Source organism: Abramis brama, assembly GCF_963993115.1.
Source record: "Abramis brama genome assembly, chromosome: 24".
NCBI lineage: Eukaryota > Metazoa > Chordata > Actinopteri > Cypriniformes > Leuciscidae > Abramis > Abramis brama.
In genome coordinates this window covers 26,278,438-26,302,769 of record NC_139986.1, presented here as the reverse complement: position 1 = coordinate 26,302,769, position 24,332 = coordinate 26,278,438, and the positions used below count along the sequence as shown (strand labels likewise).

General features: G+C 39.3%; 1 protein-coding gene across 3 annotated transcripts in view; it reads left to right on the top strand.

The window, feature by feature from the left end:
- LOC311075619 (SH3 and multiple ankyrin repeat domains protein 1) overlaps positions 1-23,914 on the top strand; it is a 68,633-nt gene extending 44,719 nt beyond the window's left edge. For 2 of the 3 annotated variants that reach the window (XM_084103141.1, XM_084103140.1), the window contains 15 exons: positions 213-337; positions 522-635; positions 2,302-2,380; positions 8,595-8,677; positions 8,777-8,901; positions 12,800-12,935; positions 13,036-13,116; positions 14,221-14,244; positions 14,539-14,598; positions 14,818-14,933; positions 15,697-15,820; positions 17,055-17,302; positions 17,436-20,146; positions 20,682-21,788; positions 22,701-23,914. In XM_084103141.1, the coding sequence (XP_083959267.1) occupies positions 213-337; positions 522-635; positions 2,302-2,380; positions 8,595-8,677; positions 8,777-8,901; positions 12,800-12,935; positions 13,036-13,116; positions 14,221-14,244; positions 14,539-14,598; positions 14,818-14,933; positions 15,697-15,820; positions 17,055-17,302; positions 17,436-20,146; positions 20,682-21,788; positions 22,701-22,782 (5,215 nt within the window). In that variant the 3' untranslated portion in view covers positions 22,783-23,914. Of the gene's footprint in view, positions 1-212; positions 338-521; positions 636-2,301; positions 2,381-8,594; positions 8,678-8,776; positions 8,902-12,799; positions 12,936-13,035; positions 13,117-14,220; positions 14,245-14,538; positions 14,599-14,817; positions 14,934-15,696; positions 15,821-17,054; positions 17,303-17,435; positions 20,147-20,681 lie in introns of all 3 variants that reach the window. The other variant, XM_084103142.1, reaches the window with a different exon arrangement.
- The last annotated feature ends 418 nt before the right edge of the window (positions 23,915-24,332 follow it).

Sequence of the window (24,332 nt, the reverse complement as noted above, 5' to 3'; positions counted from 1 at the left end):
CTAAGTGTCTTTAAAAATAGACTGACCTCTGGTCTGTATTCCAAAGCATTTATTAACTACAGCCATTTGAGGTCAGATTTGTGTTCAAAAAAGGGAGATGACCGTTAACAAGTTAATAGTTTTAGTGTTAGTGAACAGTGACGGAACTGTAATCCGTCTGTGTGTGTGTGTGTGTGTGTGTATGTGTGTGTGTGTGTGTGTGTCGGTTGTAGAGGGGGCGGAGGTCAGAGGAAAAGGCTCTACAGTGCCGTTCCAGGCCGCGTGTTTGTGGCGACACGTTCTCACTCTGCTCACGGCGAGCGTGAGATCAGCTTCAGCAAAGGGGACAAGGTCAAAGGTCAGATGATCTTTCTCATTATGTCGTTCTCTTCGAGTCAATATATATATATAAAAAAATGCATGGAAAAAATCGTACATTTTCGTCCTGTTTAGTTTCACTCAACTGCATTCCCAAAGCCAATTAATGTTAACGTTAAATATTTAAATCTACTAAAGCACTGTCAAACTCTTCTCGCTCTCAGTGTTGGGCGTCGGTGAAGGAGGATTCTGGGAAGGAACAGTGAAGGGCCGCACTGGCTGGTTTCCTTCTGAATGTGTAGAAGAGGTGCTGCCCCAAAACCAGGAGCAGCACACAGGTAGTGTATACGAACAAACACACACCTGAGCTCTCTTTAATATCTCAATTGTCTCCTACCTAGACAACAAAGAGAAAAAGTGGAAATCAATTAGACTTTTTTTTTTCTGAGTCTCAACAGGGTCTCAAACAGTGCTCAGGTTTGTAGAGGTCCTGGAAAGAAAAGTCAAAGATCTCGATATGAACTTAAACGTTTCTCATCAAATTCTCTCAAGATAAACAGTAGAAGGAGTAGGAGAAACATCTGAGACAGTTTAAACAAAACTGTGAATGCTAGTTCTTCTGACCTATGAAACATTAACATCTTCTGCTGACCTATCTAAATGTGAACTTATGTTGTACTTAAAGTAAACTGACCATATTATGCCCTTTTACAAAGTTTTGATGTTGTTTTTGTGCTCTACTAGAACAGGTTTTCCTGCTTGAATGTTGAATGTTTTATTTCCCCATATTCTCCATTGTTGCAGCTCCTCTCTTCCCAGTCTGCCAGTAACGCTCTGTTTAGTTCCTGTCTCTATGAAGCCCCTCCTTCTGAAAAGCACACTGTGCTCTGATTGGTCAGCTGGATCAGTGTGATGTGGTTGGTCAAGCGCTTCGAGCATGTTTGGGAAATGTCCCGCCCCTTACCATAACCACCAGTTTCAACACACTACTAACTAAGGCCCTGATCACACCGAACGCGTTTTTTGCAGTGAGAGGCGCCTTTTTTAAATTGTTTTCCTTGTTCTGCACGCTGTTTATGCGGCCCGGGCGCCTCGCGTTTTAACCGCCTGCAGCTTTTTTGCAGCTGAAAAAAAAGCAACTCCAAGCAGAAAAAGCGCCCAACGTCATCGCGTTTTTTTCCACTGTCCAATCGGATGAATGGAGAGGCGGGCCTACCGTTGGAGTGACGAAAGCAACAGTTGCTTTGAACGTCCAGAGACTGCAATGATGGAGGATAAACTTGTGGTGGCTGTCGCGGGTTACCAGGAGCTTAACGACTTCACGAACCGTAACTGCCACAATGTTAACAGAAAGTAAATATTAAGTTAATAAAAGGCTAATATGACTTTACTTGACTGACAGGACAGCTGTTTCTGTGGTTGTCTAGCAACATAAAAAACGCAGTAACTGCCACAATGTTAACAGAAAATAAATAAAGTTTATAAAAGTCTAATATGACGTCTACTTGACTGACAGGACAGCTGTTTTGGTGGTTGCCTAGCAACATAAAAAACGTTTTCGAACCTAAAAAACGCGTTCGGTGTGATTGGGGCCTAACTCAACCAGGCCCCGCCCCTTTATTCTGCATATGAATTATTTAAATGAGGAATATTGTGACGTGTTTGTTCCCGGAAGAAAACTCAAGACTACAATGGAGGCGTTTCAGGGAGTTCAGATAATAACAGAGAATAACTCCCGCTGTTGGGACTTTGTAACCGTAATCCTGAAACACAACAGTGAATTAATTTAATTTCTTTATGAATCCTTTATGGCTCCTGTTCTCTTTTTTGAGGATGTCCCCGAGAGCTTTTCCCTGTGGTGGTTTGCCTACTCTCATAATCTTCATGCGCACGACACACAAATATGCAAAATCACATCAATTTGAATACATCACACTTCCACTTACACAGATATACACGCCTACATGTGCTAACAGTCGGAGTGTGTGTGTGTGTGTGTTTCAGAGAGCCGCAGTGAGAAGGTGAAGAGGAAACTGTTTCGTCATTACACAGTAGGAACGTACGATGGCCTCGAAGTGCCCAGGTGGGGACAGAACAAAATCTGTATTCACATATTTCAATGTTAAATGCAATTGAATATGAATATTTCAGTTTGAATTAAGTGGACATTTATCTGGTTTACTATTATCAAATGTATTTAATATTTAATAATATTATATTTAAATAATATGATCATATTTTTAACAATTATATTTTAATTAAATGATTTGCAAATAATATATACAAACTTATGTAGAAATTATTTTACAATCTTATATATACAGTATCAGCATCATTACTCCAGTCTTCAGTTTTACATGATCCTTCAGAAATCATTATAATATGCATTATAATTGTGGAAACTGTGATCATTGTTTTCCAGATTCTTTGATGAATAGAAAGTTCAAAAGAACAGGATTTATTTAATGAATCCTTACTGAATAAGAGTATTCATTTCTTTCTTTCAAAATAAAATTGACTGACACCAAACTTATGTTAGTTAATATTCCATAATTTCTAAATACTTTAGGTACAGTAGAAATATATGATCGGAATAAAACTCTCCTTGTTAACATAATATATACGTTAAAAACTGAACTTGAATCGTGGTTTCGCTTTGGTTGTGCTTTTGTGTGTGTGTGTGTGTGTGTGTGTGTGTGTGTGTGCACGCCTATGTGTGCACCTATGTGTACGTGTGTGTGTGTATGTGTGTGTTTGTGCAAACTAAACTGTACATGTTGATCCAATAGAATCTGTTGATGGTTTTTTGTCAAATGGATTCACCATAAGAAAGATTAGCTGCTACTTCCTGTTTCAAACGTTTGCTGGCAGGTGCAAAAAGCTAGTCTCTGCCTCCACTAGACGGGAATGCAAATGTCACAGCCACTTTCAAAAAATTACACAACAATGTTTGGATCTGTGGCTCTCATGTGGAATATTAACACATGCGGTGTGAGCCACTGCTGTCTCTCTGCTCAGATCTCTCTCTTTCTCTCTCACACACGGTGCATCAGCTGAAAAGGCTTGGTTTCCAGTGAATATGTAATAGTGTGTATAGGTTGTGTACAACTAATTGCGTATGTATGCATGGGTGTGTGTGTGTCCGTGCACATATAAGCTGTCTTGATCATCTGTTGCCATGCAGGCCGAGTGTGTGCGATGAATACCAGTATCCGCTCGCATTTCTCTCACCCACTCATCAATATCCCACAATTTATCTCCAGTACTGTATGAAAGGAGTAGCTCACCCAAAAAATGAAAAATCTGTCATTTACTCACCCTTATGTCGTTCCAAACCTGTACTATGTTATTTTTTATCTGTCCAAACAGGGCAATTTGTGAGGAATGTTTATGCAGTTCTTAGTAACCCAAAGATTTTTATAAGATTTAAAAAAAAATGTTTTTGAAAGAAGTCTCTTATGCTCAATAAGGCTACGTTTATTTGATCAAACAGTAACCGTATTATTGTGAAATATTATTACAATTTAAAATAACTGTTTTCTATTGTAATATATTTTAATGTAATTTATTCCTGTGATCAAAGCTGAATTTTCAGCATCATTACTCCAGTCTTCAGTGTCACATGATCCTTCAGAAATCATTCTGATATGATGATTTGCTGCTCAAGAAACATTTCTGATTATTCTCAATGTTGGAAACATTGTGCTGCTTCATATTATTGTGAAAACTGATATTTTTTTTTTCAGGATTTTTTTATGTATAGAAAGTCCAAAAGAATGGTATATAATGGTATAAATGTTTTTTTTTCTGTCACTTTTGATCAATTTAATGCATCCTCCTTGCTGATTAAAAGTATTAATTTCTTTCATAATAACACTTTTATTGACCACAAACCTTTTAACAGTAGTATATATTCTCACTATATCCACAGTCTTCTGAAGTCATATGATGCTTCATTTGAGGAATAGATTTATTATTCCTCCATCAAAGCTCTGAAATCTCATTTGTGTTTGCGTCATTGAAAAATGCACTGCATTCAACAACATTTGCGCTGCTTTTATAATGTTTTTTTGGTCTGTTTTTGCCATGTACCATAAAAGTATCGTGAAAGCAATCAATATACAAGTCATTATAAAAATATCTGTACCATGAATGCAAAGTAAGTCGCTTTGAGTGAAAGAGTCTAAGCATAAATGTGTTGAGTGTTGATAAATGTCATAAGTTGCACGTGTATATCTGTGGCAATAGCCAACAATACATTGTATGGGTCAAAATTATCGATTTTTCTTTTATGCCAAAAATCATTAGGATATTAAGTAAAGATCATGATCCATGAAGATATTTTGTACATTTCCTACCGTAAATATATAAAACATTTATTTTTGTGAGTGAATGCTGCACAATCACCAACATAAATGAACAACTTTAAAGGAGATTTTCTCAATGTTTCGATTTTTTTGCACCCTCAGATTCCAGATTTTCAATAGTTGTATCTCAGCCAAACATTGTCCTATCCTAACAAACCATACATCAATGGAAAGCCTATTCATTCAGCTTTCAGATGATGCATAAATCTCAATTTCAAAAAATGTACCCATGTGACTGGTTTTGTGGTCCAGGGTCACATATGTAAAATGTTCCAAAAATGTTTTACAGATTTTCGGTAGCCAAACAGTTTATGGACCCCATTGACTTTCATTGAATTTCTTTCCATACTATGGAAGTCAATGGAGTCCATCAACTGTGTTACCCACATTCTTCAAAATATCTTCTTTTGTGTTCAGCAGAAGACAGAAACTCATACAGGTTTGGAACAACTTGAGGGTGAGTAAATGATGACAGAATTGAACTTTCCCTTAAGATTTAATTCTGTTTCTCATCCAAAGTTATCTTATGGCTTCAGGAAGCCACAGTATATGTCAATTGAGATACTCTGACAGCCCTTGCTCACTATATGCTTTCATTATATGAAAGAGCAGCGTGAACGCTCAGCGTTTCACAAGTCATACAGGTTTGAAACGAGTGCAAGATTCTCGTTTTTGAGTGAACTATTCCTTTAAAGCATGTTTCTCTCCCACACTTGTTTCTTTCGTTCTCTCCCTCCTCTCTTTTCACACAACCCCTCCTCGTTCTGTCTCTCTCTGAATGTCGCAGTGACTGAATGTGAGCTCTGTTAAACCCTCCCTTTCTCTCCCTCCTCCTCACTCGTTCTTAAGCATGTAGGCTCTAGGTTTGCTCGGTGTCTCTCTCTCTCTCTCTCTCTCTCTCTCTCCTCCTCTGGCTGTGTGTGCGCTGAGAGACGAGGGGCCGGAGAGGAGGAGGACTCAGAGGAGGGGGGGGACATGGCAATGGGGGGATACGGAGAGAAAGACCTGTCTCTCCCTCTCTCCCTCTCATCCTCATGGCCCTCGCTCGGTCCCCAGAACCGCAGCGTCTGGTTCATTTACAGGTATCGGCTGCTCCATTCTTTTATTGTCGCTGCGGAGAGAGAGGTAGAGCGAGAGAGAGCGAGAGAGGCAGATGGATGCTCTGAAGAGGTAGCAGACAGACTGTTGAGCAGAATCAATGTTTTCATATACAGTATATATCATCTATGTGTGTGTGTGTGTGTGTGTGAACAGTCTGCTCTTTTAATCGTAATCAGATCCCTCTTCTGTGCGTGTGTGTATGCGTCTATACGTGTGCATTTGAGTCGTGAATGTGTCTGTCATTGTACATACGATGGAGGAACGACACATCAGAAAACCTTTTCCTGCTGTGCGTGTGTTTCAAATGAGTTCATGTGACATGTATGTGTGTTTGTGATTCATTGAAAGGGGTATGAGTCACTATGGGTGTATATATGTGTGAAAGTGTGCATCATAGAAAGTTGCGATCCTTCGGGGTTGATCAAATACGGCATGAATGTGTGTGAGTATTCCTGGCGTATCGTCATCTATGCATCACAGTCCTTGCCGCTGTCATTCCTACACAGATGCGATATGATGATGCTTTTCAGAACCGGTGTTAAAGTAGGAAAATGCTGGTAAAATTCGAGACGGATGAACTTCTAGAAAATGAGCGAACTTGTCACGTGAGAGGATTTTGTATTTGAAAATCACAATTTCAATAATAATAATAAAAAAAAACGTTTAGCTTATGCTAAAGATGTTAAATTGTAATCATCTTCAGTTACAGAAACTGAACTGAAGATGATAATCTGAATATCATTTCATTAGCATCTTGTGATGCTCCTGGATTGAACAAATGTGGCATAACTAGGTGGATTTTAAAATGTTGGGATTGACTTTGGTTGGAAAAATCTGATTTTTGACATCTAAAATTGTAAAATGTTCTGTTTATAGTAGGGTTTTGACTCGGGTTCGTCATAAGTGTTTATAATTAGCTTTATGTAAGAACTAGAAGTCTAAAGTGTGTCATTTGTTAGTTGAGTACAGTACAGTACCTCAGTACAGTATAATGATGCATTTAAACGGATGGTTGCTCTTTCCAAACTCTTGTTAACAAATTGTCATTTTGCATCACAGTATTTTCCGCTGTCATTCAGGATCATCTGATATGTTTGTTGTCCGATGTGTTAAACCTTGTGTTTGCCAATTCTGTGGGTCGTGTGCTGTATCCATGATGGATGATGATGCCATTCAGAACGGTGTTTAATTTGGAAAGTTTTGCTGTTGTGTCGGACTAAAATTTGAGACGGTTCGACCACTAGAAAATTAGCAAACTTTTTTTTTCGTAAAGTTAAAGGTGTTAAATTGTCAATTTTATATACAGAAACTGAACTTGTTTTATTTTTCCAACACTTGATAATCTGAATATTAATTTGTTTGCTTGTTGTGATGCTCCTTGATTGAACGAATGTGGGATAAATATGCAAATTTTAAATAGCTAACTGTGCTGTATCCATAATGGATCTCCAGGATTATGGGGATCTTATCTATATGCATGTGGAAGAAGATAAAGAATGTAATATCACTACAGATTTAGCTAATGGAAAGAGCTCACAGGCACTATAAAGTCATTTTTTGTTGATTTAGTAAATTGAGATCCATTTTGATCAACATAGGCTAACGTAAAGCTAATAATGGAGAATGTTTCACATTTGTTTTGGATAACATTATGTGAAGGTGATGTACATGTCAGCAACTGGTTATTATGCTAGATAAATGTTCTAAAAAATGTTCCTATCGCAGCATTGTTTGAACATCCTGACCTTAAATGACATTCTACTCACATTAGGGAAACTGTATATTTTTGGAAAAGGTTTTTTTTTTATCTAAATTTGTTGCAGCTGATCCCTGTGGTAATTCTTGCAAGCTGATAAGAGTACAGGCTTTACGTTGTAGCATTAATTCAGCTGGAGGCATTCAAGCATCAGAACAAAGATATTTTGCCTTGACATCGCAGTCAGAACACACAGTGTTCAAAATGATAGAGCTGAGCCGACAAAACATAATGTTAGCCTGTAACTGTCATTGTCTTTGCTCTGAACTAACTGCACACTTCTAGCCTACAAACCCTCATACATTCACCATGGTAACCATAGTGTCCGCCAAAATACCATAGTTACTAACGTTATCGTTGCTACTGTAAATCCAACATATATGACATTTCAAAATCTATTTTTGAGCTTTAGATAGAAGCTGTGTTTTGGAACATGGCAGCTTGTTTCTAACCGGTCCAAGCTGGTCAATACCTAATGAAAGCTGTACTTTAACTGGTTTACCAGCCACAGCTTGACCACTTTATGCTGTAACTGATTCAAGATGATTAACGTGCTTGAAACGGTTAAAAATCGAAAAAAGGTTTACAAAACAGCTACATTTTCCTGTGAATTCAGAACTGTGTTATTTTAGTATCATTAATGTACTTATACTAGTAATTCCAGTTACTAGTTTTTATATTAATATTTAGATTTTTTGTTTGATTTTATTTTATTGTTGCATATTGTTTTCGTTAAGTTTTAAAATTACTAAAGTTATTTTGTAATGTTTTTGTCATTTTTATTAGCTTTATATGTCTATATAGTTTTTATTAATTTTATTTCAGGTATAGTCATTTTAGTACATTTTTTTTTTAAATTATTTATTGGCTTTGGCAACTAACTGAATTAAAATATTTTTATTTTTATTTATTTTATTTTTTGGTTTTAGTTTACGATCATAACCCAGAGTGATATTCTCAAATGATGACAAATAATTTCTTAATTTTGATTCTAGGTTGATAAAATGAGCTTCTGCATGTCTGTGAGTCTTTCACACGAGCTTCGAAACACCTCTGTCTTTTCTCTCTGACAGTGACTACATCATAAAGGAGAAAACTGTACTTCTGCAGAAAAAAGACAATGAAGGCTTTGGTTTTGTGCTCAGAGGGGCCAAAGGTGAGTGATGGACATCATCGAGCTCTTTTCTGGTTTGATAACAGCAGCACATCATGACATGGACAGATCTCATCTGTGATTGTGATCTATGATCTCTAGCCCAGACTCCTGTGGAGGAGTTCAGCCCGACTCCTGCCTTTCCGGCTCTGCAGTATCTGGAGTCTGTGGACGAGGGGGGCGTCGCGTGGCGGTCCGGTCTGCGGATGGGGGACTTCCTGATCGAGGTCAGCAAAGAGCTCGCCTCCTTAGATGCAACCATGTTTTAGACAATAAATGCACGGATTTTATTAGATAAAGAGTTATACAAATACAGATTGAACGCAAAGCCAAAACGAGTTTAGCGGTGTAGCCTCCTGTCTGTGAGGTGTTAAACCCAAGACTGAACAAATCTTAACACCTACACTGAGGTGATAAGCCTCACTGTGATACTTGTGTTACTGACTTTAATTTGATTCTGCAAGAGAAGATGACGTGGAGCTTGTGTACCCTGTATATGCCATCTTGACTATTTGGTATTGCAAAATATATTTGTATTGATGCATCTCCAGACGCTTCGGCCTGTTAGCAAACACCTTCACCTCACGGTTCCCGGCTGGTTAATGTGGAGTGTGAATCATGTTGAATCATTTTGAAACAAGTCTGATGATAATGCTTAAGACACCCACTTGTGTTTCTCTCTCTCTAAACTGCAAATCAAATTTCCTTTCTTATATAATTGTCAAATATAATTTTATTTAAAAACAATCTTTGTAAAGCTATGTGTACCGTGAAAGTCACTTGAACTGAATAATGAGGTAGAAAGTTTAGGGTTGGTAAGATTTTTTAAATGTTTTTGAAAGAAATCTCTTATGCTCACTGAGGCTACATTTATTTGATAAAAAATACAGCAAAAACAGAAATATTCTAAAAAATGATTGCAATTTAATTTATCGGTTTTCTATTTGAATTTATTGTAAAATGTAATTTATTCCTGTGATGCAACGCTGAATTTTCAGCATCTTATATATTTTTGTGGAAACCGTGATACGTTTTTACAGGATTCTTTGATGAATAGAAAGTTAAAAAGAACAGAATTTATTTGAAATAGAATCTTTTGTAATATTATAAATGTCTTTACTGTCACTTTTGATCAATTCAAAGCATCCTTGCTGAATAAAAGTAATAAGTATTTAAAGAAAAACCTTACTGACCCCAAATCTTTGAACAGTTGCATATCTTACAAAATATCTTACAGGGTTAGTTCACCTAAAAATGAAAATTCTGTCATTAATTACTCACACTCGTGTCGTTCCAAACCCGTAAGACTTTCGTTCATCTTCGGAACACAAATGAAGATCTTTTTGATGAAATCTGAGTGATTTCTGTCCCTCCATTGACAGCTACGCAACTACCACTTTGACGCTTCAAAAAGTTCATAAAAAGACCGTAAAACTCATACATATGAATTGAGCAGTTTAGTCCAAATTTTCTGAAGAGACTCGATTGTTTTATATGATGAACAGATTTAATTTAGGCTTTTATTCACATATTCAACATTGTTTAGCGAACATAAACAGAAGTTAAACCGAACTGGCTTGACGCACGAGAACAAATCATTTGCTGAAGCTCAAACGTGCTGCGTAACACATGAATGAACCTCATTGGTTCTTACTGAAGCCCAAACGTGCTGCGTAACACGAGAATGAACCTCATTGGTTCTTGCTGAAGCTCAAACGTGCTGCGTAACACAAGAATGAACCTCATTGGTTCTTGCTGAAGCCCAAACGTGCTGCGTAACACGAGAATGAACCTCATTGGTTCTTGCTGAAGCTCAAACGTGCTGCGTAACACAAGAATGAACCTCATTGGTTCTTACTGAAGCCCAAACATGCTGCGTAACACGAGAATGAACCTCATTGGTTCTTGCTGAAGCTCAAACGTGCTGCGTAACACAAGAATGAACCTCATTGGTTCTTACTGAAGCTAAAACGTGCAGCGTAACGCGAGAATGAACCTCATTGGTTCTTGCTGAAGCCCAAACGTGCTGCGTAACACAAAAATGAACCTCATTGGTTCTTACTGAAGCCCAAACATGCTGCGTAACACGAGAATGAACCTCATTGGTTCTTGCTGAAGCTCAAACGTGCTGCGTAACAGGAGAATGAACCTCATTGGTTCTTACTGAAGCTAAAACGTGCAGCGTAACGCGAGAATGAACCTCATTGGTTCTTGCTGAAGCTCAAACGTGCTGCGTAACACGAGAATGAACCTCATTGGTTCTTGCTGAAGCCCAAACGTGATGCGTAACACGAGAATGAACCTCATTGGTTCTTACTGAAGCTCAAACGTGCAGCGTAACGCGAGAATGAACCTCATTGGTTCTTGCTGAAGCCCAAACGTGCTGCGTAACACAAGAATGAACCTCATTGGTTCTTACTGAAGCCCAAACGTGCTGCGTAACACAAGAATGAACCTCATTGGTTCTTGCTGAAGCCCAAACGTGATGCGTAACACGAGAATGAACCTCATTGGTTCTTGCTGAAGCTCAAACGTGCTGCGTAACACGAGAATGAACCTCATTGGTTCTTGCTGAAGCCCAAACGTGATGCGTAACACGAGAATGAACCTCATTGGTTCTTACTGAAGCTCAAACGTGCAGCGTAACGCGAGAATGAACCTCATTGGTTCTTGCTGAAGCCCAAACGTGCTGCGTAACACAAGAATGAACCTCATTGGTTCTTACTGAAGCCCAAACGTTCTGCGTAACACAAGAATGAACCTCATTGGTTCTTGCTGAAGCCCAAACGTGATGCGTAACACGAGAATGAACCTCATTGGTTCTTACTGAAGCTCAAACGTGATGCGTAACACGAGTAGGGCTGTAATCAACCAAAGAAAATCTTGGTCGACTGAAGTCCTGAAATTTTCGACTAAAAATCGACTAAAAATGACATTACAGTACTTGGTAGCCTTGTTGTCCGCCTAAATGAATTATAAATAAACACAAAACTAGTAGGATATTTGCAGTATATTAAATCGTTTTTGACCTAATTATTTTGCACTGAAATGAGTCTGACACACGAGTCTGTCGGCTCTGCAGCGTTGTATCACGTGCATCTGCGCGCAATATCATAGCCTATGATTTCCGAAAATAGTACTATGTTGTCAACTAGTGATATCATCACAAGAACTTTTGAGGAATATGCAACATAATTTAGACAATTGTTTTTGTCATATGTATTATAATAACAACTGACAGACACTATCATTTCATTGCAGCTCGCATAGAGCAAGGCTGAACATAGGAGCTCAGCTTCGCGGCTGAGACACGAGTAGACTATTAACTTAAAGCTTTTACTCTTAAACACAAAAGGCACGTCCACTATAATAAAAAAAGAATGTTTATTAAACAAACCAGATCAAGTAATAATATTCAGCAAACCTTCTAGTAGCCTACTTTCTTCAATCTGTCTCTCTTCTCCAGTGGGTTGGGCTAATCCAAAAGAAGTGAAAACAAGGGGGGTGTTCTGAAGACAGACTGTTACCTGTGAAACAGGGGTGCTCTGAAAACACCCCCATTAGCAATTAGTGCTTTCCACCTGATGAAATGAACGCGGCAAAACCATAGACTGTAAAAAAAATAGGTAAAAACTGATTAAATGAACGCGGCAAAACTAATGAAATGAACGCGGCAAAAAATCGACCAATCAGAATTTTGGTCGAGCAAGAACGTATCAACCAAATAATCGACTAATCGACTGGGAGATTACAGCCCTAAACACGAGAATGAACCTCATTGGTTCTCACTGAAGCTCAAACGTGATGCGTAACACGAGAATGAACCTCATTGGTTCTCACACGTCAAGCGAAATTGCTTGAGCTTCCGTTCACCATATCTGATTTGCGAGTTGATTAATGTTCTCACTCAATTCATATGGATAAGTTTACGATCTCTTTATGAACTTTTTGAAGCATCAAAGTGGTAGTTGCGTAGCTGTCAATGGAGGGACAGAAAGTCTTACGGGTTTGGAATGACATGAGGGTGAGTAATTAATGACAGAATGTTCATTTTTGGGTGAACTAACCCTTTATGTTAATATTGATTCAAAGTACAGTGTCGCCATTATCGCTGTTTTCTCACAGGTGAATGGAATCAATGTAGTGAAGGTGGGTCACCGGCAGGTGGTGAACATGATTCGCCAGGGCGGGAACAGTCTGATGGTGAAGGTCGTCATGGTTGCACGAAATCCTGAGATGGAGGAAATGCCTAAGAAGAAAGGTCAGGGTCTGCTTTTACTGTTGATGTGTCTGTGGGAGTATGAATGAATGGCACTGACAGTTTTTGATTTGATTTAATAGCGCTCTCTCCTTACCTTTAGTTCCCCAGCAAAGTAAGCGGCTGACCCCTCCGGCTATAGCTCTGCGCTCCAAATCCATGACTTCAGAACTGGAGGAGATGGGTACAATCTCACAAACACATATCCTCACCTTACATACATATACATGCATGAAATACATGTTAGTATATTAAGCAGTTTTATCCCAAAACTTATTATCATGCATTGTCATCTTGTTGACTGATAATGTGCTTATTTTTCTCTCTTCTTTGCACACAGTGGAGAAAGGTCTGTGCAATCTCTTGTCCTTTTGAACCATTATATTATTATTTTAGAATGAATGACCTAAAACTATCCACAGTTCACACCAAAATAAAAAATATATATATATTATTTACAAAAAAGAATGTACTTAATTGCCACAAAAACAACTTTTGTGTGTGTGTGTGTGTGTATATATAATTTTGTAGCAATTAAACATTAGTTTTTTGTAATTTTCATTCATTCACAATGTTTCTCAAGGCTATTATCATCATTAGATTTGCATTGATGAAAGTTTTTTTTAAACGATATTTGTATTTCACAACCATAATGTATAAATACTTCACTATTTAAAAACAAAGTACATTATACATATTTTTGTCATGAAAATGTCACAGTGAAAAAACAAAATGAAACTTAAAACAGGCTTCATTTTTAATAAGCAAAAAAAACCTTATGTTTTCTGAATTAAGGATTAAATATATCTTAGTTTTCATGTTTCATGAAATCAGCTGTTTAATCTCATCTGTCTTCTCATATAAAATGTTTCAAGGATATGAATTTATTATTCTGTTGGTAGTAGTAGTAGTAATATAAATTACGCTGTGCTTTTAACTTAACCATGTGCTACCCAGAGGTTGTGGTAGATTTTAAACAACGAACAACTGTATGTGATTTACATTTATTAGTTATAAAATGTGTTTCTGGTCAACGACAATGAAAACATGTTACAATGTTTGTTGGCTGTCAGTCGTCTTCTCAGTTTGTTACCATGACAACTCAAAATAGATTGGAAACTTGAGAAACATACTTGATGAGTGTTAATACTGTTACAAGGGAATCATTTAAATGAATGATACAAAAATAACTCAATATAAAAATATTACATTGTCACCATAGTTTCCAGTAAAGCGTGCACTTGTGGGAAGTTATTGCATATGTAAGATTACTCACTTTCTGTTACAGCTGCCACCCCATGGAAGAAACCAGGTGATTTATCTTTTGATTTTGCTTTAATGGGTATGTGGATGTCAGTTATCAAATGCATGATGATGATGATGATGATGATGATGAAATGTGTACTGTGACTGCCTCAAGTTAGCACGACTATCATATGGGAGGCATTTACTGTAAGAGCTATTCATGAAAGTTTCTCTGGGATGTATGAATGTGCCTTGTAAGATGTTTGTTTGGATCATTATGGTCAGATACATGTGTAACTGTCTCTGTGTATTTGTGTGTGAAGTTGCACATTTTTTGAATGTGATTTTTCTCTATGCTCAGATCATTCAGAGAGTTCTCAAGCTCCAGAAAAGAAGAAGAGCGTCTATCAAATGGCCCTTAGTAAGAAGTCTTCCTTTTTATTATGACATCTTTTATATCCATCTCCTGCTATACATTTCTCTTTATATCTTAAAATATATTTTAATGTATATTATGATATATGCACATGGCTTCAACTCCAGTCTGGCAGTCTGTTGAATAAAAAGACCAAATGGCAATAAATATGTTTTCATGATTTATAGCATGAATGGCGTCTTTTTTTCTCCTTTCGTTCTCCAGATAAGCTGGACGAGATTCTAGCCGCTGCTCAACAGACAATTAGCACATCAGACTCTCAGGGTCACAGAGGTCATGGGGGCAAGAAGGAACGAAACAAGGGCTTAAACGCTAATGAGGTAACATCTCGGTTTCATTTATCTCTGTACTGATTAACAGTGATTCGACAGTTTTGAAGCTACTTTTAAAGCTAGTTTGTCAAGTTACTCATAATTTAAAGCTACTCATTTGAAAAAGTGGAAGTGAAGCTACTGATGATATCTTTTGTCATTTATCACCAGCATAAACTTTAACAAACTACCTTAAAAACATTGTAATGAACAGCAATTATATTTATAGCTAAATATTTCAGCATAAAAAAAGAAGATCTAAAATGCTGTGCAGAGACTCGAATCTGTGAACCATCCCAACAAAACAAGTCACTAGAATGAATAGGATTTTCTAACATTATACATGAGAGAGAACTTTGGAAAAGCCTGTTTGATTATTGCATCAGCTTACTCCGCTGTAGAGTAGCACATGACATCAAAAACCACCGCTACTTGTTGGAAAAAGTAGCTACAAGATAAGCTTCAAAGGAGTTATATACAGTACACAGCTTTGAAACTTAGTAGCTTTGGTTGAAGAAAGTGTTTCTTTATAGTATATTGCTACAAATGATCATTTACGTTTGTTAGCCCAATCTTAGGTGTTGAAAAGCTGTGTTAGTAAGGCTTTTCACCTGGTAATAAGTGTAAGAGTGCAACAACCTCTGTGCTGCATTTGCTGAAAAAAGTACATTTACAAGCAGTGTGAATATAGTGCTGTAATCCGTATTTCACTGAGGCAGCAAGGAAATGTGATAAATATTTAATCCCATCAGTCTTTTTTCTTTGTTCACAGCAAACTTTTGAACAATCAGGTGTTGGCATGATGCCATCAGGGTCTGGGTATGGTTATAACCAAGCCCAGTTTTCATCAGGCCATTCAACTCAGCGTGCTATGATGATGCGTCAGAAATCCATGGGTGAGTTTAAATGCAGAAGGTGTTGAATCCATTTCTTTAGTTCAGTTGCACTGTAACTAGGGCTGCACAATTAATCAAATTTGTAATCGCAATTACAATTACGGATGCTAGTTAGTTAGTTAGTTTTAGTTTATTTCGGTTTTAGTTTATTTAGCAACTTCAAAAGAAAGAAAGAAACTATTTACAAGCAAACATTGAAACGAAAATTAAATAACGGTGTAAAAGTTGCTTGATGGAAAAGGTGTCAGCTGAAGCTTATGCTTATTGTGCCGATCCTTTTTACATTTCTTTTATTTTACACACAACACCAAACACCAAAGTCATCTTGCGTACATAAAGAATGACTAAAAGAAGAAGAAGCTAAATTCATTCAGCTTTGTGTAATGTAATATATATATATCTTTTTTTAAATATAATTTCTTAAAACTACCTATGGATTTACATGTTTTCAGTTCATCATCGAGACTATTCCACAGTTTAACCCCTTGAACAGACAGACATCTCTGTTTGACGTTGGTTCTGATCTGTGGTTTACTGAACATTGAGTGTTCCTCTGAGCTCATAAGGAGTATATTTTATCTGAAACAGGTTTTGGACAAAGTCTGGAAATTTATTATTTATTATTTATTATTTTAAACATTATTTTGGCTATTTTAAATTCTACTAAGTCCTTACATTTTAATAGGTTGGAGTTTCTGAATAGCTTTTTTGTTAGATGATAATAATCTGTTTTATTTATAATTCTTATTGTGCATTTTTGCAAATAACAATTGGTTTTATTGTTGTTTTGTATGTCCCCAGATCTCTATGCAATATGTCATTATTAGAGACTGGTACAGTATGTTTAGGGTTTGAATCAAGAATGTGTTTTATTTTGGACAGGATAGCAAGAGTTTTTGAAATTTTTAACTTTATGTAGGTTATGTGGGATTTCCAACTGTGGTCAATGACACCTAAGAATTTAATTTCACTTACCATTTCTAGTTCAGTCATTTCAGTTCTGATCTGGACATTTGTATTTATTTTTTTATTACTAAATCAAATAAATTTAGTTTTATTTATATTTAATGACAATTTATTAACATCAAACCATTTTTTAAATGTTTTCATTTCTGCTTCCACTGTGTACAGAAGCTGTCTCAAACCCCACAAGTGACCCTCTGTAGCCGTGACCTGTCGTTGGTGAATTGCACAAACTTTATTTAACTGTGTTCTGCATGTCTTCTCTCCAAAGGAGTTACAGAAGAGGAGAGGGGACATCTCCATCCTCCTACTATGAAGTTGTCCCGTAGTCTTTCTGTGCCTGGACCAGAGGACATTCCCCCTCCACCCGACACCTCAGCGCCTGAGCCGCCCCTGTCTGCCGGTGGCCACACAGATAGGAGAGCAGCACCAACACATTTTTATGCTGTCCCTCCTCTGCCTCCATCACACCACCCGCCTCACACCCAGACACAGCACAGGGTCCCACCCAACCGCAGGGTAAGAGCTTGATACCATAGGTCAAAGGTCCCAAGAAGTGGCATCGGTCATAGGCTTTGTTCTTTCTTGTGTTTTCCTTTACATATATTTCCACGAAAAGAGTATTAAATCTTAGAAATATTGTGTTTTACAGGCTGAAACTGATACCAGCAAGATGGGAGGAGCAAGAATGGGTGGTATGAGACGTGGCTATAGCAACGCCACACCTCCCTCTGATGTGGGCGCCAAACAGTCCACCGCACAGCGTAACCAAGCGCAAGCGGTGGCTAAGATTGCAAGTCGGCAAGGTGGGAAGGGGCTGTTGGTGAAGCAGCGCAAGGTGGAGGAGACAGCAGGCCGAGAAAAATTGCAGAAAAGTTCCATTTCAATCCCAACGATTATTGTTAAAGCGCCATCTACCAGCAGCTCTGGGCACAGTAGCCGTGCAAGCAGTGAGGATACAGAACTGTCTCCTGAGATGAATGAAGAGCAGGAAGAGGAAAAGCCTCAAAACCCAGTCATGGCTCCTACGCCCACTCCACCTCCACCACCTAATATCCCAGGTAAACTGGAAACACTGGGCAGGAGCACAGCACAGCGGGAACGTGAACGCTTCCGTGATTCCCGTCGGAAAAGCGCCTCATTTTACTACTCCTCTGAGGAGGACATTTTAGATGAGAAGGAGTCTGCTCAAACTCCACTGGAGGCCAACACCACCTCTCGTTTGCGCTCTTCTAAATCTATTGATGAGGGATTGATCTCTGGTGATGCCTTAAGCATGCCGCCTGCGTTTGGGTTGCCGCAGTACGCATCAGCTACACCTCATCAAGCCACTACCTTCATCCACCCATTAACGGGGAAAGTTCTAGACCCAACAAGCCCGCTTGGACTCGCGCTGGCAGCACGTGAGCGAGCGCTGAAAGACGACCACCGTACACGTAGAGAGGAACGGCACTTCGGTCGCCAGATGTCCAGCACTGGAGTTTTTCCTTCTGCAGTCTCCCCTACAAACCAAAAGCCCGTTCCTCCATTCTACATATACCAATCACACACCTCAGTCTACCTTAGTGGTGCCTCTCCAACAACAGGTGGGCCAGGCCCACAGAGTCGCCCCCAGTCTCCTCGAATGCTGCGATTGACTGGAGGTGGGACGGGGAGCCTGGAATGGAATGAACAGAACCTTATGGATAGAGAGGAAAGAGGGACACCAAAGGTGCGGTTTACAGATAATCAAGCCAGTCAGTACCAGTCTCACCCTCAGGACAGGGACAACAGGGCCAATCAGTACCACACTTACCTGCGGGAAAGAGAGAGAGAAGGGCACAAGAGGATACCGCCCAAGCCTCCTCCCCGCAGGCCTTCCTACATAGATAAGGAGAGTGAACTCGGCACAGCTGACAAAAGTCCCACCAGTAATTCCCAGGATGACAGGGGAGGACCGAAGATGGGAGAGAGTGGGATGGAAAAGGAGGGAGAGAAGGATGTGAAGATGGGGGGAAATCTAAGGGTTGGAGAGGGTGGCGATGTGATGATGCTTCCACCTCCTGCTCCATCTGTGGATGTGGATGATGAGTTTGTGTTTGCAGAGCCCCTACCTCCCCCTATACAGTTTGCAAATGGAATAGAAATAGACACCCATGGAACAACAGAATATAATCAACAACAACAACAGAAGGAGCTGTCAGGATCTCAGTCACTCAATGACCAACAGTCCCTGCAAATGCTTTCCAATCCCCCGCAAGATGCCATGTCCCTACCAGACAACATGCATGCTGACTCACAGCAGACACCCATCCATCCTTCTGCTGTGGTACATCCATATCTTTTCCCACCGTCTTCTCTAATCCTCACTCCACAGCTGTGTCCTAAAATACCTCCTGCAAACCCTCCTCAGTCTCAACCCTCTGGCTATTCCCAGCACCCAAACACTGGCCAACCCCAGCCTTTATCCTCGCCACAAGCGGGAGACTCTGCCACTTCTAGTCTTACATCTTATGACAGTGAGGTGGCCAATCTGACTCAGTCAGCTCTCTCCCCATCTCTTCCTTCTCCTCAGATTTTCCCTCCTTCGAGTTCCCCTTCCGTTCCAGCCACCACCTCCTCATCTGACCCTATGTCATTGCATCGACCTCTACCACTTTTCTATCAACACCAAGGTCACACTAATGTGTCTCTGTCGTATTCCACCATGGCTGCACCTGCTGCTGTAATGACCGTCACCACAACTATGCCTTTGGAAAGTACATCAGTTATAGCAAGTGATCGACTTCCTCCGGCACTTAAGGGGCGTGATTGGTCGGAGCCTGTGGTTGATTCTGGAATTGAGGAACTGGAGAGTCACAGCATCAGTGATCATCACATGGAAAACTTTGCAGAAATAATGGATCGAGAAGGAGGCCAAGAGAAGGAGAGGGAAGGAAGGCGAGAAAGTATGGAGAGTGGGATAGTAGGGGATGGTTTCAAAGGAGACCAAAGGATGTCCCTGGATTTGTCTCTTTCTCACACCGATAAATTCACTCAAAAAACACAAAAACCGCACATTCATAAATCCAAACCTCCAAACCAGCCACTAGCTAAACCACACACTCAAAATATGTTAAAATACCACGCACACACACAGAATGGGCGAACCGGACCACCGCTACAGCGGCAGGCTAGCACTGCTCCCAACATGTACAGGTCAAGGGAAGAGGAGGAGCAAGAACAGGGAAGAGTAGGTGATGCTGAAGTGAAGATTCCAGCGTTTATGGATCGACGTCTGAACTCTCCTCTCTCCAATGTTAAGGCCAGCATCATAAATGAACTCAGCAGTAAACTACAACAGCTTGGTGGCTGGCAGGGTCAGGGACCGCCGCCAAATCATAGGTGAGACATCTTGTGAAAACAATCACACACATAGACACACATTCTTACTAATAATACAGTACAGCATTTGAAATTACCTGAATTTTTGCATTGATAATGAAGTCACAATTATAGACAAATACAGTCTGGATAAACTAACGCATGCAACCAGTTTTTCAATAAACAATCATTTGAACAAATCCTGGAACTTACCCTGTTTGAAAGTAAAAGTCCTGCCATATGTTTATTCCACCCATGAACTCTGCCAGCTGATTTCACTAATTAGTTCTGTCTCCTGGCTGAAAAACTGTGCTAATTAGCAAATCCAGGTGATTGGAACAAAATACTGAGGAGGACTTTTACTTTCTGAACCTGGACTTTACGCCTCTGGACATGAATGATACCTCAAATAATAGCAACCCAAGTTAAAACCTCTCAGTTCTCTTTTGCAACCACACACATCACCTTAGCATTGTTGTGGTGAACTTTTTCACTGGCTTGCATCTTATAGATGACCTTTTTTCTGGTTTACATACCTTTATTTTCTCTTTCTCAGGTTTCCAGGTGATCCCTCCTCTGGCTGTGCACCTATCATCCCTGCTTCCGTTCAGTCTCTCCAACGCTCCTTCTCTCCAAACCTGCCCCCTAACTCTTTAACATCTAACTGCCCCGCTGTGGCTCTGAACCCTGTACCTTCGTCTCCTCTTCCTGTAAAAGCTCTAACCCCAGCCTTGATCCCGATCCCGATCCCATTACCTCTAACCCCAACCCCAGCTCCATCCCCTCTCAAAGACTGGACACCATCTAATTCTCCTATTTCCTTTCCTCACGGTATTTTGTCCCCTCCGTCACTGCCCCATACCCCCCTCTCTCCTCTTTCCCTGGCTCATGCACCCCTCTCTCCTCCATCATTACCTCATCCTCCCATTTCTCCAATATCTCTCTCTCATGCGCCCCTCTCACCTTCCTCTGTCTCTTATACACCGCTCTCTCCATCCTATTCCCCCTATCCCTTGTCTCCGAAACTTCGCTCTAAGTATCGTGGAAAAGTTTCCGAGTTTCAGTTCTCCGGGCCAGAGCTGCGGCGTTCTGAATCTCATTCATACACTCAGCGCCGTCGAGCGCCCAGTCCCCTCATTTCCTGTTCGGACCACCCGCAGCCTGGACCTCCGCGTCCATCCTCGCTCCCTCTCTTTCCATCTGCGCCTCTTTACAGCTCTCTGTTTGAAATCCAACCCCCTTTAACACCCCCACTGGGAGTCGCCCATCAATATTCAGACCAGTTTTTCCCCCAAACTTCTCCTCTCTTCCCGCTCCCATCTGCGGTGGCTCCTCCTAACCCTGCGCTTGTCTCTAGGTCACTCTCCCCTACCAACTACCTGTCTGGAGGCTCCTCCCCATCTTGTATGGGCTACCCGCCCTTAACGCCTCCTCCACCCAATCAGCCATTTGTGTCTAAGCCCCTCCCCTACTGGAGCAAATATGATGTTGCTGATTGGCTGACTTACCTGAATCTGGCAGAGCACCGGGAACGTTTTCTCGACAACGAGATTGATGGCTCCCACCTGCCATCTCTGACAAAAGAGGACTTCCTGGATCTGGGTGTGAGTCGGGTCGGACATCGCATGAACATTGAGCGCGCGCTTAAGAGACTTACGGACAGGTGAGATAGGAAGATGAGAAAAGGAGGGGAAATGAAGGGTAGATTCAGACGAGGATCTGATGAACAAGCAAAAGGACATTAGAAAGCAAACTAGACAGAAGAAGTGAGGGGGAAATTATCATTTTTTAAACTGGAAAAAAGCCTTTACATTTGTTTTTCTAAAAATGGTCCACCATTTCATTAAAAATTAGCTCTGCATGGATATTTCTGCCTGCAGCTTTACTCGACAAATAAATAGTCTGCCCTCAATGTTTTTGTATGCTTAAGATGAAGATTAGTTAAGGAAGACTTAATTTGATCACAAAACCCATTTCTTGAGACTGTGACCTTCATGTATACGTTTTATTTTGCACTACCAGTCAAAAGTTTGTACATCTTCTCATTCTTTATGTAATTTTTTCTACTTTTAGAGTTATAGTAAAGTATGAGATAATACAAATGGAAATATTTATATAATGTAGTGACTAAATAAGTTTTCACATTTTTGTTTTCATGCACATGCAAACGTGTAGTTCTATTTTTTTGTTTGTTTTTGTTTTAAACAGAGAGAAGCTTTTAGATCAAAAGTCAACCATAAATCAGGTTGAAAGAAACATAAAATCAGTCAAGTGTGTCTAAACCTTTGACTGGTAGTGTATATTATAAATGCATTGAGTTATGATTTTTCATATTCCATTAAGAACACACCAATCAATTGAATTGCATCTCATTCCTTTTGTTAAACATGGCATTTATTTAAAATTGCACAACTGACACATGCCCTATAATTACATACTGCACACTAATGTAACTAATTGCTTTTTGAATGCCAAATTCTTCATCTTAGTCTCTAGATGGTCAAGCACTTTTGTTTCTTATACCTCATGCTCTGCCTCCTTTCTTTTCCTCCTTTCCCCCTTCCATGTTTTCTAGGCTCTCCTCTGCTTTCTCTGTCTCCACTGTTTCTTCTGAAGGGCAGAACGAACGCATGAGAGATGATACGACTCAGAGCTAGAGGAGAATTAGAGAGAACTAGTTAGAGGATAGAAAGAAAGAAAGAATGTGGTTAGACAAAAAGCACTTGGGATGAAAGGGAAAGACTTCCACTGAAGGACAGAGATGGGGATGATTGCAAAGGAGAAGTGCTATGAAATACTCAAACACTCTTGCCGAGTGAAAGCTAAAGTCATCGTCTCCGTCGTTCTGAGCAAATGTTTGTCATCTCAGCTGAAGCCAGATGGGCAAACTTCTTCAGCCAATCAGAGACACACAAAGAATGTACTTCTTTCATTGTTTTTTGGGATGACTATATCAAAAAGTGTAATGAATTTTAGTAATATTATATCATTATATTGATAAAAAAGAGGCTACTGTGCATATTTTAGCATCATGACGTACAGGCTTTGATTCATCTGATAATATGATGATTAAGGTCAACATGAAATCAGAATCGACCCCGTTTACTTTTTTAATACACATTTCCAGTGCACATTATTCCAAAGAAAACAAATGTAATCAAGCTCTCTTATTTTTAACCATCAGTTATGTCGAGTGACTTTTCACCATCCAATCAATTTGCGATAGATAAAATCAAACCTTGCCTTACATTTTTATCATTGAATGTCCTTTTTTAAATCGGAAAATATGTTGGATTATGAAAGAAAAATGGGTTACAAACTATTTCGTGTTGACTTTAAGCACTAAAAACAGTCATCGTATTGCCAATAATAACCATATAAGGATTAAGTATGTAAGCATTTTAATACCATAAGCAGAATCAGTCTTCCAAAGATCAGAACACAATGAAAGAACCCATCGTTTATATTGCTTAAGTGCGCTCTTTTTAACCGACACACACACACATACACACTAACACGGACTGTGTGTGTATGTGTGTGTTTTGTGATGGCGGTGGTGGTTGTTTTATAGGAGTAAAGCATAACTCCATTTCATTTGAAAATATATTTAAGGAATTAGAAACAAAGGAAATATATATGAATATATGTGTGCGTGTGTGTATGGAAATGAATGCAGAATTAAAGTATATATATAAATATCAGATATTTCTATTGTTCTGTACAATAATTGATGAATATGATGATACATAAGCTCTGCTTAAGAGGTTTGAATAAATTATTCTCGTTGAATTTATTCTCATCTGTTCTTGAGAAACAATCATACGCAAAACATACAGTAAGTTTTTAGCCATTTTTGCAGCTTAACAGCCTACTTTCAGTATTAATTTAATGCTTGAACATTGTTCCATGGAAGAAACAACCATTAAGGTGAGTAAATAATGTCATTTTTTTTATTTTAGGATGAAATATTTCTTAAATTCCCACAGGCCACGATTGACTGTGTATGATGCAGTAGAGATCACTGTGGGTTCTTCACCGTTCCTGTTGCTGAGGTGATGAACTCTGATAATAAACAATCATCAACATTCACTCAGCCAGTGTTACGATGCTAAGTTAAACACTTTATAACTTTAAATGCTTTGATATAGAAATAGCATATTTTGTTCCGGCTGTATTGTTTGCTTCTGAACTTATGAACCACACCGAT